This window comes from Sceloporus occidentalis, unplaced genomic scaffold (genome assembly GCF_023333645.1).
Source record: "Sceloporus occidentalis isolate IW3139 unplaced genomic scaffold, rSceOcc1.0.p SCAF_2, whole genome shotgun sequence".
Taxonomy (NCBI): Eukaryota; Metazoa; Chordata; class Lepidosauria; order Squamata; family Phrynosomatidae; genus Sceloporus; species Sceloporus occidentalis.
In genome coordinates this window covers 66306718-66324710 of record NW_028316982.1, presented here as the reverse complement: position 1 = coordinate 66324710, position 17993 = coordinate 66306718, and the positions used below count along the sequence as shown (strand labels likewise).

At 39.2% G+C, this 17993-nt stretch overlaps 1 protein-coding gene across 1 annotated transcript in view; it reads left to right on the top strand.

Annotated features, from left to right (window-relative positions):
• The window catches only part of SORCS1 (sortilin related VPS10 domain containing receptor 1), a 539126-nt gene that overhangs the window by 400110 nt on the left and 121023 nt on the right, over window positions 1–17993 (top strand). Inside the window, exons 6-8 of the mRNA XM_089508330.1 lie at window positions 1219–1283; window positions 9257–9375; window positions 11093–11182. Coding sequence (XP_089364456.1) covers window positions 1219–1283; window positions 9257–9375; window positions 11093–11182 — 274 coding nt within the window. The remainder of the gene's footprint in view (window positions 1–1218; window positions 1284–9256; window positions 9376–11092; window positions 11183–17993) is intronic.

The following is a 17993-nucleotide window of genomic DNA, read 5'->3' as shown; positions in this document are numbered from 1 at the left end:
CTTTCTCTTAAGAATATTAGTTATTCAAATAGACCAGGACGGCAGTCCTGTACCTACCTACATGGAAATAGAGTATATAAGTCAATTGGACTAAGTACTTTTTATGTATGGCCAAAGTATATATTTCTGTACTGATACTTGTGTACAAAGGCTTGGAAGACCAGAGATGGAAGTAGATGAACAAATGAAGAAATTGTAAGCAGGTGAAATGAAGAAGTAAGATTAATATCAAAAACAGAAGAACTGAAATCTTGGGCAAACATGCCTGGAAAATAATAAAGTTAACAAATTTTAGAGCTTTGTATAGAATGACAAACATTTGATTTCAGTAAGTCCTTTGAGATGTCAGTAAGGCCTTTGACAAGGTTCCCCATGACATTCTTACAAACAAGAATGTAAAATATGGCCTAGACAAAGTAACTCTTACATGGATTTGTAACTGATTGACCGACCGACCGAACCGAAAGGGTGCTCAACAATGGCTCCTTTTCATCCTGGAGAGAAGTGACCAGTGGGACGCCTATGATTCTTTGATATGTATGATATTGTGGCTTAGATAGAAGTGCATTAGCAAATTGTGGAATGATAGTTTTAGTGCATGGTATTTTTAACCTGAAGTGTGAAAGGAGTCCCATGAAGAAAGTTAACAACATATGCATGCCCAAGAGAGTAGACAAATATGTTTGTCCCCACCACCACCAAACAAACAAACACAACCAAGATGCAGGCCAAGCCAATGAGAATTTCTGTAATAAACAAGCACAATATTGGGTTTTAAGAATACAAACTATAGAAGGAAGTTGCCTACTTGTTGCCTGCTGTTAGACAAGTGTTACTGCCATTAAATCTGTGGTAGTATATTATAAGTCTTAGTTGATCTGCACTTTAATGCAATGTACAATGGCAAACTGATCTTAATAAATTTTAGTTAAACTTTTTTTCAGTGGGTATTGTGTTCTTGATTTTCAGACATGAGCTGAATCATTTTTCGACTCAGGATTGTTTGATTAACAAACGATGGAAAAGGAAAGATGGGACATACTTGAAATGGTTTGGCAGGTTTAAAATATCTCAGTTATACTTAAAGTACTAACCCTTAATTTTTCAAATGTAGCTAATTAAGGCACGATGTAAAATTTCAACAAGTAGAGCTTCATAGAATTTCACCTACTTTATTTCTTCATAATAATGCTCTAGCTTTAGTTTCTCTTTTCCCAGGTCTAGGATGGGTACCAGTAAAGAACCAGACATAGTCCACTTGGAGGCAAAAACATTGGATGGCCGTAAGTTCCTTTCCTACTTTGTTGTAATTATACTATAAAAGTAAATACCTTGGCATGCAAATCTTATCTAGATATGATGAGAGATAACATTGTACATTTCCCTTTTGGTTTGGTCCAAACCCAAACCCAAGGAAATTACATTTCAGAAGGATGTTCTGAAACAAAAGTCATTTTGTTTGTTTTGATTTTTGAAAAGAATTAGGAAAGATGTATAAGTCATGTAAGATCTGTAAGGGCAAAGCATAAAATGGAAAAGCTAAAAAGCATAAAACGTTTTCTTCCTCTGGACTGTTTAATTTGATTGGTCCTTTCTAGAGATGTTTCAGGAGGGTATAAAATGCAAGTTCTCAATCATGGTGTTATTTTGTTTAAACTAGCTTGCAAACTTTGAGAGGACTCTGTGAAGTAGCAGAATGCTATAATTTCGACTGATAGCATTCCCTAGTCTCAGAGACCTTCCTTCCTAAGATTTACGATGAGTTTCAAGAAAATATCTGTTGGCTTTACCTATAAAAAGAACATCTAATGCTTATAACTGTATTACCAAGGCTGTAATTTTATCAACATTTACTTGGCATTAGTTGTATTCATAGAATCATAGACTCATAGAGTTGGAAGAGACTGCAAGGGCCATCCAGTCCTACCCCCTGACATGCAGGAAATCTCAATCAAAGCATCCCTGACAGATTGTCATCCAGACTCTGTTTAAAGACCTCTAAGGAAGGAGACTCCACTACATTCCAAGGGAGTGTGTTCCACTGTTGAACATCCCTTACTGCCAGGAAGTTCCAAGCTAATTTGCCTCTGCCAAAGAGTATTATGCCTTGAAAAACCACAAATCCCAAGATTCTGTAGAATGGAGCCATGGCTGTTAAAGTGGTACCAAGCTACATTGAACTAATCAGAATTTGCTTCTGAGTATACATTGATAGGATCACACTTTTACTCAGGTTCTGGGTTTTTACCAGGTTGTGGATTCTCACACATTCCAAACCCTCTTATAACTTTTATAGAAACAAAAATTATCACTGTATATTGAAATGATGTGGACAGAGAGTTAAAGTAGGTGGAAACAGATATGGCTGACATTTTAGTTGGAAAGATTTGTTCCTGCACATTCTGAGTATGTTTGGTGAAAGATTTTAGAAAAGAATTAAATTATTCTTGGAGAAAAGAGTTAAGAAAAGGCGGAGTGAGCAATTACTGTAAACAAAAGAAGAGAACATAATGTCGTAAGCTTCATAAGAATATTGAGTTCAGCCTTTAAACAATTTACATAGTATATATTTGTAGGATCCAGTATCTGTTAAATGACATTTAGTATGACTAGTTGCAATGTATGATTTAAATTCCAATATTAACACTTTTGCAAAGCCCTGGAGGGTGTTGGATCAACAATATGCTAGGAAAATAAATAACCAAAATGCACATTTATATTTAATAGCATCTCTTGAAGCCTGAAGCCCATTTTGACCAAAAGTAAATAAATGAAACCATGAGTGAGAAAGTGGTGACATTTTTTTTTTTATTTTCTGCATTCATTAGATGGTACTCCTATGAAGCTTATCTCATCCTTCCCTTTACTTGGTTTTGTGTCCCTTGTGTATTACTGTGAGTTTAAAACTATACTAGTAAAAAGATTTCAGAAGAAACAATCTTAAAGTCTCAAAACAAAACAAAGAACAATGAAGACAGAAATCAGTAAATGGGCTGATTAATGACCCACAAATTTATTTAAAAGATCCCAGTGTGCAATGTCTTAAATAGTAAGAGCCAGTCACCCAAATTGAATGAAGGCATACTTGTTATAGAATTCCCATATTCACTTTGTATTCTTGAGCAAAAGCATCCTGATCAGTGCTATAGCTGGTTTTTTGTTTTGTTCCTTAATACCAGAATATCTGAGGGGCAAAATAGATGGAGTCTCTGGAGGCTGCTTCAGCCACGATTAGGCCAGGACTTCAGTGACTACATGGCCCACTTCCAAAGTGGGCCACCACTGTGGTCTCAAGCCGGCTGCCACTAGAGCCAGATTATTTCAATTCCTTTTTGATCCAGTCCAAAGAATCAGATCACAGGTTCTGGTTGCTTTGAGGATGTTCATCATCTGAACACCATGCCCCTAAAGCGGCCAGAAGCTACTTCTTTTGATCTGTGCATTTTAGGCCTGGAAAACATGCTAAAGAGACTATCAGAATCATAAGCACCTTACTCAGAAAGCCCTTTGAAAATAAAACTGTCAGCCCCAAAGTAGGCACTGGTCTACATATGCCAGTAGAGTGAGGTAGCCAATTTTCAGTAGTCTATGAGCATTGTATCTTTTCCCAGGTCCAGAAACAACATTCCCAAAACTGGAATAAACAAAAATCATAGACTCATAGAATTGGAAGAGGCCACAAGGGCCAACCAGTCCAACCCCTCTGCCATACAGGAACTTTCAGTCAAAGCATTCCTGACAGATGGCTATCCAGCCTCTGCTTAAAGACCTCCAAAGGAGACTCCACCACGCTCCAAGGAAGTGTATTCCACTGTTCTTACTGTACAAAGTTCATTCTAATGTTTAGGTGGGATCTCTTTTCCTGTAGTTTGCATCCATTGTTCCGGGTCCTATTATCTAGAGCAGCAGAAAACAATCTTGTTCCATCCTCAATATCACACCCCTTCAAATATTTAAACCGGGCTGTCATATCTCTCTTAACCATCTCTTCTCCAGGCTAAACATACCCAGCTCCCTAAGTTGCTCCTCATAGGACCTGATTTTCAGACTATTTTAGTCACCCTCATTTGGACACACTCTAGCTTGTCAACATCCTTTTTTAAATTGTGATGCCCAGAACTGGACACAGTATTCCAGGTGGGGCCTGACCAAGGCAGAATAGAGTGGCACTATTACTTCCCTTGATCTAGACAATATACCTCTGTTGATGCAGCCTGAAATCCTTTTGGCATTGTTATCCGCTTAATCACACTGTTGACTCATGTTGAACCTGTGGTCTACTCGGACTCCTAGATCCCTTTCACATGTAGTCTCGTTAAGCCAGGTGCCCCCCATCCTATATCTATGCATTTCATTTTCTGCCCCAAGTGCAGTACCTTACATTTCTCTGTGTTGAAATTCATTTTGTTAGCTTTGGCCCAGTTTTCTAGTCTATTAAGGTCATTTTAAATTTTGATTCCCTCCTCTGGGGTATTAGCTACTCCTCCTAATTTGGTGACATCTGCAAATTTGATAAGCATGCCTCCTGTTTTTTTATCAAAGTCATTGATGAAGATGTTGAATAGCACTAGCTCCAGGACAGAACCCTTTGGCACCCCACTGGTCACTTCTTTCCAGGATGAAGAGAAGCCATTGCTGAGCACCCTGTGGGTTTGGTCAGTCAACCAATTACAAATCCATTTAACAATTGCATTTTCTAGCCCAAATTTTACTAGCTTGTTTGTAAGAATATCCTGTCATAGGCCTTACCATTTAATGATCTGCTCTAGAATCATTCCTGGTACTGAGGCCAGACTAACTGGATGATAATTGTTGGGATACTCCCCCCCCACACTTTTTTTTTTTTTTGAAGATGGGGACAATGTTTGCTCTCCTCCTGTCTGTTGGGACTTCTGTTGTCCAGGAATTCTCAAAGATTTGAGATGGCTCTGAGATTATATTTGCCAGTTCTTTTAATACATTTGGATGTTGTTCATCTGGTCCTGGAGACTTAAATGCATTTAGATTAACCAGATATTCCCGTACTAACCTCTTTACTTATTCTTCAAAATTTGGCCGGAGTTTGGACAACAGACCCCCCCATACCTCTTAAAATCACAAGTTGAAAATACATCTTACTGAAACCAATGAGAAATGTATAAAGTACTGTGTTAAGAGATATTACTTATTGTAGTTTCTATATAGGGATCATCAACTAAAGTATTCAGGTCCAAAGTGACACCTCCTTTTCTAGTTAAGAACCAGTATATTTTCAGTGTTACCATTACAATGAAAACAGCAGCTGTTGTTAGAGATGTGAGTGCTGGAGATGAGAAGCATAACATCCCAATTACTGATGGGAGGGAGAACATCTGTGCTAGAGAGGGAACAAAATTAATTCTAGAGCTCTGCAATGGAATATATTAATTGACATGAATTAAGTGTTAGTGATGAGGTGCTTCCTGTGTAACTGGGTAAATAAAGATTCCACATGGACTGAATACCAAGAGAACAACTGTTGTAAAATGCTTCCCCAACAAACCCCTTCAACAAAAACATAATTACTGTGAAACGAGCCATGAATATTTTCACAATATTTATGCATCCTTCCTTATTATCTAGTTCCCTCTTACTAAATAGTATCCTGTAAACTTAAAGAGTTCTTACTCATGTCTTGGCTAAATCAAGAAAGATAGCTTTTGCAAAATGGAATAGTGTGCAGCTTTTGGGGGCAGCTGGATGTACCTTTCTCTCCATTCCAAACTCCTTTTCATGTACTGTACTAGTTACTTTTCGGCTGTCTCCTTAGAAATCGACTCAAAATCCTGCCTTAACTTTTCAACCACAGCTGTTCCTTCACAGATTTATTCCCTCAAAGATAACTGAACACATTTGCAGCACTGATACAGTCCTGAAAATGGCAGTCAGGGCTGGGTGATCACTTAAGGTTTTTTTTTTCTGTGAATGTGAAAGCTGTGACTAATTTTGTCAGTGATCTCATCACATTGAGTACGATTTTGGTGAAGCAGCATCAGTATTTTGAGGATGATTGCAGTGGGGATCAACTGTGCTGAAAGTACTTGCTACTGCTATGATGGTCAACCATCCATTTGTTTGAAATTTTATTTACCCATGCTGAATTGTTTAGCTTTGAATGAGACATGGGTATCTTCAAACTGAAACTATAATATTACAACCTTGACTCAAATCACAATTTGTTTTACTTAAATCAGTGTTATAGCTCTGTTACTTTAGGAGAACTGGTGTGTGGTTTTTAGTTTGTAAAAGTATCTTTCTGGCATATTTGCCATTTCTATTTGATGTTTGGGTGGTTGGGATTATGTTAGACTTATCTCTATTCTATCTAGTCTAGTCTAGTCTGCTAATACAATATTCCCAGTAAGTATGAACAGTTGTTAGACCTACAAACAAAGGAAGAAAAGTACATTGTACAACCCTGGGTCACAAAAAGCCAAACTGCATGGTGTGTTATTCATGCTTTTTAAAAACATGGAATGGAACTGACTATTTTTTACACTGAAGAAAATTAACTGTGGGGCCCATGCTATTTCCTGCTGAAAAACTGCTCTCTTTCTGACCACTTTTATCTCATTGATACTATTTGCAGTGCCTGAACAATCTGAGAGCAAATAGCAGCAGATACTGCAACCCTATTCACACCTGTATGGAGTAAGCCTTCCTGAACATAATGAAATATATTTGGAATATAAGTGTATATGCATAGGTTGCTTCTTATTTGTGAGATGTGTGATGCCTTCAACCCCCTCCATAGGGAGCGATCCACCATAGCCCTCCATCTCCATGGTTTACTGAAAAGGAACAATAAAGTATTACAGGCCCGGTACAGAAGGGTCCTGTACGACGCCCTTGTCACGTGCTAGGGTTGCCTCGGGGCACAGCGCCCACATGCCCCGCAACCCTAGCATGTGACTATGATGTCATCACTGTGCAGCGCTGTATTGACGGCATGTGTAGTGATGTTGTCGCTGCTGCAATGAGTCCAAATGGAGCAGTGCAGCAGCAACATGTTTGCGGCATTGCAGGCTGCTTGCGGCAATGCAAAAAGGAGCCGCTTTTTAGCGCTTCTTTTTTTGCTTTGCAGCAGCACCGCACAATTTGATTGCTGTGGCACTACTACACAGCAATGAAAGGCAGCCCAAGCCTACCATTTCGGGCCCTTATGTACTGGGTCTTACTTCACAAAGGTTTAGTAGTCCCAAATCATTACATACCCCATAAATTCAGCCTTCTCACTGTTTATTTATACACAGTATCAAGATGATGATAAAGCCATCCAGGCTTTCTCTCTACAGGACTAGCATTCTAGGTTGCACCAGGATCATTCACCTGAAGATGGGATGCCATGGGCAGGCTCAGACTCCCCTCTTTTCTTCAGCCTCAGTGTGGTCAAGCCCATTGTGGAAGGTGAATCTGTGTAGAGTCCGGCCCTAGGGAACCTCAGGTGTCACCGGTGAAGGAACAGGACAGGGGCCTATTGCTGTTTCCCAGGTTTGGTTGAAATGATTCCCTTCTTGACTGGACTGCACAGTCTTTGCAGTATGGTAAACAGGTCCCTCTAGTACAGAAGAGAATCTTCCCCAGCAATTTAGAGCACTGGCAGAGGATGATGGAACTAGGCAAGCTGGTTAGGAACCAAACTCTCAAGAAGAGTCTGCTAAAAAGTTCTTCCTTGACCTTCTACCCATCTTCTTAAGAAAGCTTTTACCTCCTGAGTAGGTTGTTAACCCTTCCTTGTACCTTTGCCCTTGCCTCCTACTAAGCCAACCTTACAAGGCTTAGACAAATCCAACCCACTCTGGCTGCTTCTTCCACTTTCTTAGCTAACATCTCAACTGTTATATTTCTCTTGCTCCATGTCCCACCTGGTGCTGTCTCCATCATTTCCTTTTTGCTGGATGACTGATCAACTGCACAGGTCCCAGCATTATTCTCATCATTGATCAGCACAGCAGCCAACAGCTTTCCCAGTTTGGCAGAAGCAGAGAATGGCAGCATGGTGGTCTCTGATATCCCCTCACAGACTAATACATTATTTTGTTGAATTGTGTTGGGTATGCTTTTATTGAGATTTCCTGCATGGCAGAGGGGTGGACTGGATGGCCCTTGTGGTCTCTTCCAACTCTATGATTCTATGAGTCTATGATCCATGAACACAATCAAAACTTGCACCAGCAACAGTCAAAACTTGGAACAGCACACACACACATGATGTGTATGCAATAGAAAACACATACGCACACATGATGTGTATGCAATAGAAAACTATCTGCATCTCCCTCACACATTAGAGTACAACAGAAGTATAGATAATGTAACAGCTCAACTGTGATATAAAGCAGTCCATGGTTTGCTGTCATCTGGTGGACAAAAGGAAAGCTAGAAATTAAGGACTTCTATAAGTTTGGACTTTCTCTGTCCAAATGTGACTTGCCACTGTCAGTGCCCCATAACATAACATAAAAAAAAGGTTTGGTGGACTGAGACGCTAATGGTTCACTTCTATTAATCATTGAGCAAAAAGAAGTATAAACTTTATGGAACAGAACTGCATTTTAACTGAGAAAACAGTGCGTCAATGAGCCATGTTCTTTATACAATTAGTTGTCCATTGTTTGGTGAAGAAGAATATGTGCTTTCAAAACTAATTTCCCTTCCATTTGCTTTTCCCTTACTGTTCTTTTTCCTTCTGTTATAACATAGCCTCTAGGAATACATTATGATGGTCCAACTATATGTGTTTTGTTCAAAGATATTCATATTCTTCACTGTTGCCACTGAAAATCACTGTCTAATTGATGCAGCTACCAGTACTTGAACAGAAATGAGAAAGGATAGGATTAGATTAGATTAGAATAGGCAGTATCTAGCTTCAGACAAAATTGAGAAACTGGATATGTGCTGGAAAAATACTTTACAAATCACCCATGTATGTACAGTATACCTATTGCATCTTGAAGCACAGTCAAGTGATTGCCAACATATGGGGCTATCTTCTCCTTCCTGTTTTTTCCCCATGAATTTGCTCTGAAGGACCCATTATTTTCATACCTAGTGGTTAAAAGTAGGTTTAAGAGTAGTGAGGAAGGAAGAATATTTGTCTCTTGTTCCCCTTTTCTCTTCTACATTGTCTAATCTTCATTAATGTCATCAGTTTATTGCCCACATGTAAATCTGTGGTTTAATTAAATGTATTGCTAAAGATATCTATTGTGTGTGCATGCATGTGTGATTTCAGATGCACAGTACATCACCTGCAAGATGCAGAACTGCTCTGAGGCTGTAAGAAGTAAACCTTTCCCAGGATACATTGACTCTGACTCCCTCATTGTCCAGGATGATTATGTGTTTGTTCAGGTCTGGAACAGCTTTTTAACCAATTGATTGCAAATCATTAGTCTTCTTTTCCTGAATGTTAATCTCCCTTCCCCCCACCTGCAACAAAACTGCTGGAGTGAGTGTTACATTTCAGTGCCACAAAACCAAGCATTGCTCCCATTGGGATGCTAATTGTTTCCTTCTGCCTCTACCTCAAGTACCTTATCAACACAGGGGTCATGGGGTTTTTTGCCTGGAGTATGCATGATGTATACAGAAATAATCTGCCTTGCCAATCAGCCCATCTCATCTTACATTCTAGGAGTATCCTCCTATCTCACCAGGTTTTTAAGTTTGTATGCCAGAATCTGAAACCACAGTCTCAACAGACCAATCAAGCTTTTTTCTATTAGTTTGAAATAGGGGGAGGAAGGAGGTGAGAGGGAGAAATGGAAACGGAGTGCTTGAGAGAGGTAATCAGCCATGATTGTCATGCATGGGCTATGATTATTGCAAAAAGGATGGAGATGAGATATATTCAGCTGAGCTATGTTCCAGGTGAAAGCCAGAGAATATATCTGAATGGTATTGAGTTTCATTATCCTCCTGCTGCTGTCCATTTTGTAACAAAAGAGAAGGAAATAAAGTGCAAGCAGAATGGAGAGAAGCTGTAAATTATCTGGCTTCAAACTATTTCATGAGGCTCTGAGGTTTCTGGCTTGTTTCAGTGCCTACTTTTCAGGCTGGGCTCTATGTGGTCCTGATTTTGGAACTGGGATTATACCTCCCCTTTGGGATTCCGCCCCCCCAAAATAAAACTGTGATATCCATTCTTCTCCATAGAAAGGAAGTAGTTGTTGCCTTAGTAACCCACCCCCATAATAGCTGCAAAATCATGCAGAATCCTTTGAGTGTTGAGGAGCACATCAAGAGCAAGAGCAAAGGCTGATGCCACAGAAAAACAATAGAACAAGCATCTGTTGCAATAGGTTAACAAATAAACAGTATTGCTATATTTAACAATATCAAGATGCTCTTGTTTGTTGACTTCTCACAACAACTATTTAATTTATCCAGCTACTTAATTCAAGCTTAATGCAGATTCACATTTGGTCCATTCTTTGATATATGGGAGAGAAGAGTTTGGACTGTGTTTGGACTTAGCTTTTACCTATAGTGTAAGAGAGATTTTCATGTCTGGCAGGTGCAGACAACATTGTTGGTCCTGGCACATGTAATGATCCGTGTTAAATAAATGGAGCACTCTGTAATATCCAGAGCACTTAACAGCACTTGATAGATCTGGCCAACATTTTAAGGCCTTACATTTGGGGAGGAAGGTTTTTTCTGAGATTGACTAGAACATGAAGCTTCTGTCATTATACTCTTAAGGCCCAATCGTTAGCTATAAAAAGCAAGTGCCATTGACTTAAGTATTGCAATTGTGGCATGCTCAGCTGAGGATTCAGAAGGCAGCATCCAGGCATTAGTATTTGTAGGTTTCCCTGTGCCCTTTTGTCTTTCTGTACAAACAATCTGAATTGCTTAAGCCACTTAATACTGTCAGTTTCCATTGCTGACAACCAGAATGATGGCTATTTTGTCTCCTGTTGTAACTGCAGTGCCATTTTTTGTGTGTGCTGTCACTGGTATATTCCTCTTTCCAGCATGCCTGCTATTTTCTCCATGCCATAAACAATGAAACAGTGATAATAATAACCCTGATAATAAAAGAAATCGATGTTATATATTGCAGCTGACATCAGGAGGCCGGCCTCATTACTATGTGTCCTATCGGAGAAATGCATTTGCACAGATGAAGTTTCCCAAATATGCCTTGCCAAAGGTAAGCAATTATGTCCAGAAAATTCATACATGCACTTTCAAATCACACTAGGATCAGATCTTGTAGCTTCTGAGCAGCTGCTTGAGAAAATTCTTAATTAAATTACACACTTAGTTTCTTTTCAAGAAAATGTTTGAACACCAAGCAGAAAACCCCCCATAAGGTCAATATTGCAGCTGCCCAAGGACATCAGTTCAAAAACCTGATTGATTATTAAGTTAGTTGGAAAATAATTAGTCTTGCATTTTCCTCATTAATGATGTTTAGAGTTTTCTATTATTAAAATGCTGTGTCTCCCCCTCCCCAGCACCTCACATGCTGGTAGCATACTTTACTGATGGAATTTAAAAGAAAAAAGATAGTGTTGGTACTTTTGCTTCAAATCTTCCGTAATTGAGGACAATAAAAAGTTAGAAGCAGAGCCTGCATCTGAGCCTTTAAAGAAAAATAATTAACATACAGTGCACCCTTCTTTTACACAGGGGATCCATTCTAGACCCCCCGTGTAAAAGAAGTAACACGTATGCATGCGCCATTGTTCCTTCCAGCATGCAGCGCGGCTTCTTCCCACGCTGCTTTCAACATACGCTGAAAGCGGCATATAATGCGTCTGCATATGATGCGGGCACACTGTATGTTGGGGACAAAGAAGCAAATTTCACTTAGAAATGATCAAGGGTTTTGAATCGAATAATTTTTCAGTGGAAAAAAGAAGGCCAGGGAAATCATTGCTGAGCAATTCTATTTCCCTATAACTTATTTCATTGTACCATGATTCAAAAATAGTATCAGTGAAACTGTTTGCTAGATTCAAGGATCTGCAGAATTCAGAAATGGCCTAGGTCAGAATATGTGAAGGACCGTATCTTCCTATATATTTCACGGAGCCACCATTTCTCTGCATAATGGGAATTTCCATTATGCAGAGAAATGGCGTCTGTGCACACACTTTCATGACGGGACACCTCCATTACAATTTCATCACAGGAGACAAGTGCAATCGGCGATCACATCCTTGTGCTTTAGGGATGATTTAATCACATTTTAAGGACAGTAAGGCTCAATGTGATAATCTCCTAAAATTGGCAGGAGAGGGCTTTCTCTCAGTTCCACCACTTTTGCAGGTGTGGTTGATGAGGAATCAGGAGGGAGCCTTCTCTGTGGCTGCTCCCAGTCTGTGGCTCCCTCCCTGCTCTCTTTTCAACAACAGCTGAAGACATTTTTATTCATGTAGGCATTTGGTGAGTGAAATTTTTTGGTATAATGTAGTATGCTGTTTTAATATTTTAATTACTTTTTATTAGTTCTGTGCTGTTTTTAACTTATTTTTTAATGTTGTTAATATTTAATTATCTTTTATCTTTTATAATCTGTGTTTTTGTTTTGTCTTTTTAAAATTACTGTAATCCATTTTGGGAGAAAGGTGGGATATAAACCTGTGAAATAAATAAATATGTAATGACCTGAAGCAAGTAAATACAGGACATTGTAATAATGACTGCTTCTGCACCGCAGAAATAATCCTGTTTGACACCACTTTAACTGCCATGGGTCAGTACTATGGAATTCTGGGAATTATAGTGGTTTTTTTTCAGGCTATGTGGCCATCTTGATGCCAGCCACAGATGCTGGCGAAACATCAGGAAGAAACCCGTCTAGAACATGACCACATAGTCCGAAAAAAAACACAAAAAACTATGGATGCCAGCCATGAAAGCATTCAAATTCACTCTGGGAATTATAGTTTGCTGTCAGTGCTCTCTGACAAAGAAGGCTAATGTCACACAAAACTACAGTTCTAAAAATTCCATAGCATTGAGCCAGGGCATTTAAAGCAGTGCCAAACTAGATTATTTCTGCAGTGGGGATGCAGCCACTGAGGCATATGGCCTTGGTAATATCAACATCCTTGACTCTACCTTTTTAAGGTTTCAGGATGAATGTTTTAGCCTCTGTATAGAGGATTCCTTTTTGATTTGTTTTAGAATGTGCTAAGCCTTTAACTTTTGAAAATCTAGAGTCTTGTTTTAATATTTGAAATTCCCAAATCCAGCCAAATGGTTTCAGAATGCCAGAATGCCCTTCAGACAATGCTGACTTAAGACTCAAACCTCAGGAGTTCAAAATGCTATGGGAAGATTTATCCTGTCAGATCACATAATTGTTATTCAAGTGCTTATTTGCTAGAGATGTTTAAAAAGTCATCAAAACCTTTCTCATCCCGTTATTGTAATGGATGTGCTAAAGGTCACTTGAAAATACCAAATGGAAGCTTGCTTGGACCATTTGGGATAATAAAGGTTGTTTGCAATCAGATGGTCAGGTTTTCCAAAAAATGCTTAGTCTCCATCTGCCCATCTTCTTTAATTTCTGTGAAAAATTCAGGCAGGCCATTTGCTTATTGACTTGAGTCCTGTTAAAAGGAAAAGGAATAGCTGACTGAAAGGAAAAGGGCTGGGCTTCTTGATTTATCTTGTAGTGGTTAGAAAAGCACAAGTCACTTACAGGTTTCTGTCCTCTGGAAACAGAGTCCATGTACTCTGTCCATGTACAGAGTCTCAGGATATAGAGGCATGAAAATAATCTTCCCCGTGTGGCTCTATTAGTCTAGTCAAACAAGCTGACCAGAGGGATAGGTCCTGGATAACTTTGGCTTCATGACTGATTTCTCACTCTGTCCACAAAGGACTGTGTCTAGTCTGAAATCTTAAGTCTTCATTCTGACCTTTGGCTACAGATCTGCCTCTTCCAGATCCTGACCAAAAACTTGATCTTTGTCCCACTCTTGGGTTGGATTAAGATATTAACCCTACTGTATCCTCCAAATAAAACATGGGGCTAGATTGAGCCCTGAAACTGGATAGGAAGGTACCATGCAAACACTTTATCCAAAGGATTCACAGAAAAACAGAACTGCTCTCAGTCCAATTCACAGCAATGCCTCTGCTGGACAAATTTTATTTCACAGCAGCAGCTTTTTATAGACAGTTTAGAATTAGACAAGTCATGCATAAGCAACAGATTGTTTGTTCACTGAGGACGTTGTCAGAACTGAATGAATGAAATCACAACTTTTCTCAGCTTCTGTTTAGCAATTACAACTAGCAGCAACTCACCGGAGGGCTTATACGGCGACAGCCCCTACCCTCTGGAACGCACTCCAAGAAAAGATCCGACTCTGTTCTACATTAGAAGCCTTTAAGAAGGCATTAAAAACCCACCTCTTTCAAGTAGCATATCCTTCCGATTCTGTTTAGATTAAGGAGTCTCCCCACCACAACTGATGGTTTTAAGGATCTGTATATGGTTCAGGTTTTTAGGAAATTGTATGAAATTGTGATTGTAATTACTGAGCCATTTTATTGTTTTGTACTGTGACATGTGTCACATGCTTACTATGTTGTGAACCGCTTTGATCTACAGGAAAGGCAGTATATAAATAAAGTTTTATATATATGTTTTATATAACATCTTTTTCAAATATGACAAGCTAAACACTTTAGCACATAGGTCAACACATGTTACAAACCACATAATTTATACAGTTGGCCCTTCTTATACACTGATTTTTTATACACGGATTCCAGCATACACGGTTTGAAAATGTTAAAAAAAGTATAAATTTACCTTGATGTTCCATTTTTTATTAGGGACACCATTTTGCTATGTCATTATACTTAATGGGACTTGAGCATACACGGATTTTGTTATACACGGGGGATCTTGGAACCAAACCCCAGCGTATAACAAGGATCCACTGTATTAGACATTTTAACTAAGATTAAGTTGCACAGAATGATTCAATAAAATTATTATGCAGTTTGCATGTTTTATACTGTTTTTACTTGGACTACTGTTTTAGATTTGTTAGCCGCCTTGAGACCGTGTACTGGGAGGAAGGTGGGATGATAATAATAATAATAATAATAATAATAATAATAATAGACTCTGATGAGGAAACAACATGCCAATACTACAAGGAGCTGACAGTTTTTGTCTAGGCGAAAAAGCAATGAGGGAAGAGCATGGAAGAGGCAGGTGTACAAGGAACAGGTGTAAAAACAAAGAATAGCCAAAGAATGCTATGCCTGCAGAACGGGACGGAAGGAGCAGGAACGAGTACGGAACGAGTGGGGGACGGATTTTACCGCACACACCAGTCCCTCATTCGTTCCGTTCCCCCTCTCTTCCGTTCTCAATCTGTTCCAGAGGGGGGAATTTTTGAGAACTGTTCAGAACAGTTCTCAAAAAGCGTTCCCTCTGGAACGGAATGGGAGAACGGCCCTGAAGACCGGTGCGATAAACTTCACAGTTTTGCTGCAGTAGCTACTTTAAATGTCTATCTCAAGGCTGATGGAAAGCATGGGAGAGGCTCAAAGAAGGGATTGACTATGCTAGACACAGACCAATAGCATCTTCTGCCAAGATCCACAGGCTGGTACATCTGTGACCCCCCCCCCCCCATGCTTTCAATCAAACACAGAATGGTCACTCAGAGAGAGGGTTCAGAAGGGCTACAACAGCAAAACTGTGAAATCTTAGAGGAGCTTTGGTTGTTGTAAAGATCAGAAAAAAGGTTATAGAGATCAGAAGGGAATTTAGCGCACAGCTAAAAAAAGTGATTTTCAAAGCCATGAGTTTTCCAGTTTTCAAAAGAGGCTTTCTGAGCTTGGATTCTAGCTGAAAATTATGTGGAATTCACCCAGCCAGTGGCATTGGTGGCAAAACACATGTGATAATATCAAAAAACATCCCAAATTAGAATTGAATTCGAAAGCGGTAAGTCACTTTTTTTAGCTGTGTGCTAAATTCCTCTGTCTACCACTGTTGCTTGGCAGGTTCAGTGAGACTTGTTCCCTGTATTGTCCTAAGCTGACATGAAACTGTGCATGTAGGCAGGAAATAGCACTTTGAGAGCATTATCAGCATTTAGTTGAAATCACGGTAGGATTACATTGTGACACACAGTAGATGTGAAGAAAACATCCAGGAGTGGCTGCACTCATTTCTGGTTCTGTGGATTTTCCTCCACCACTAGGTACTGACTACCTTATCTCAATTGACAAGCATATCTTATTTATTTATTCATTTATTCATTCATTTAAAGATTCTTATATTCCTCCTTTTATCACAAGATTTCAGAGTGGCTTCTCCGGTCTAATATTCAAACAATATACTAATGGCAGAATATTCTTCTATGCAGTCACAAGTAATTACTTTGGGCTCTTCAGGTCTCACAGCCCTGTCATAAAGCTTGACTCAATTATGCAGGATTGATGGGTTAAGAGAGCTTAGAGGTGTCAGTCCTGGCTCTTTACTCAAACTGTTTTGATAGTATCTTATATTTTGGAATACAAGCCAGCAAAATATGCAAGGGCCAGGCAGAAGAGAAGGAAGCAGTAGAAAGTATCTTTCCCATATGATAAGAACATGCTATCATGGTTTCCTTATCTCCTTGAGGATGCTTCTTGACAGCCTCAGGATTTCTTCCCAGTTGTTAGGTAGGCCATTTATTAGCTGACTTAATTCCTGGTAGAAAGGACTCTTATTAAATATTTCCCAAGCAGCTTCCTGTGATGTATCATGCCACTTTCCTTAACAAGCCCCAAGAGTCCCTCTCTGTCACCCAGCACAAGAAACAGATGTTGTTGAATTCACCTACAGGGTGATATTTAAGGCAACAAGGTGCTTCATTACAATCTCACAGCATCTTCAAAGGATGAGCAGCTAAATCTGTATGCACAGCGCTACAGTGAAAAAGGCATGTTTAGGATGCTGTTATCAAAGCAGGTGGCTGCCTTTATTAAAAATGAACAAAGCACAGCACAGTCAAAAGGAAATGAAACAAGCAAGGTCCTTTATGACTAGAGAGTCTTTAATCTCTTTCAGCTCAATTACTTTGCCCAAATAAAATCAATGGTGTAAAAAGTTCTTAGAGACCATAGCAAGTTGTGGAATTGAGGGGTGTAATTTTTGTACCCAAAGAAGCTTGATCACTGGATTCTTCACCTTCGAGGTGGTTACAGAGGTAAGTACTGGCATGAGATTCCAGCATTAACAAATTTAAATGCTGAAGGGAAGCATAAACATCATAAAGGTACAGGTTCAGAGCACCAACAGATGATTTTGGATTATTGTTACTCGTTTTGTTCAGAACTTGGCAAAGCTACTTTTTGGACCACAACTCCCAGAATCCCTCAGGCACTTTCAAAGAATGAATTTGTGTTATATTTTGTAAATGTACATTTGAACTAACAGCAGTAAGCATATTTACTGGCCTATTTGGTGTCTGGTATATTGGCACATATCTATCACTTCCCAAAGGACTCTGACCATTCGAGAAAGCCAGCAAATGAGGAAAAAATGATCAGTTAATTTACCATCAAGATTTACTATAATGACAAATAAAGTAAGCTGTACAAATTAAGGTCAATAAGTATTTTAAAAAAATCAACAACAACAAAAAGATAAATCCAGTGACTGTGTAAATCAACATAAGTGCTCCAAGATTATAGCACTCATCTATAGCAAGTACCTTTCTATACCGCTTATCAGTGCACTTAAGCACTTCCTAAGTGGTTTACAATGTGTAAGCTAATTGCCCCCAACAAGCTGGGTACTCATTTTATCAACCTATGGAAGAATGCCAGACTGAGTTGACCCAGAGCCCGTGGCTGGTACTAAACTCACAACCTTGTGGTTTGTGAGTGAGTTGGTGCAGTACAAGCGTTTAACCACTGTGCCACCAGGGTTAATTGTTATTGACAATGGAGATTATCACACAGGAGGCAAGTATTCTCCTCCAGTCTTT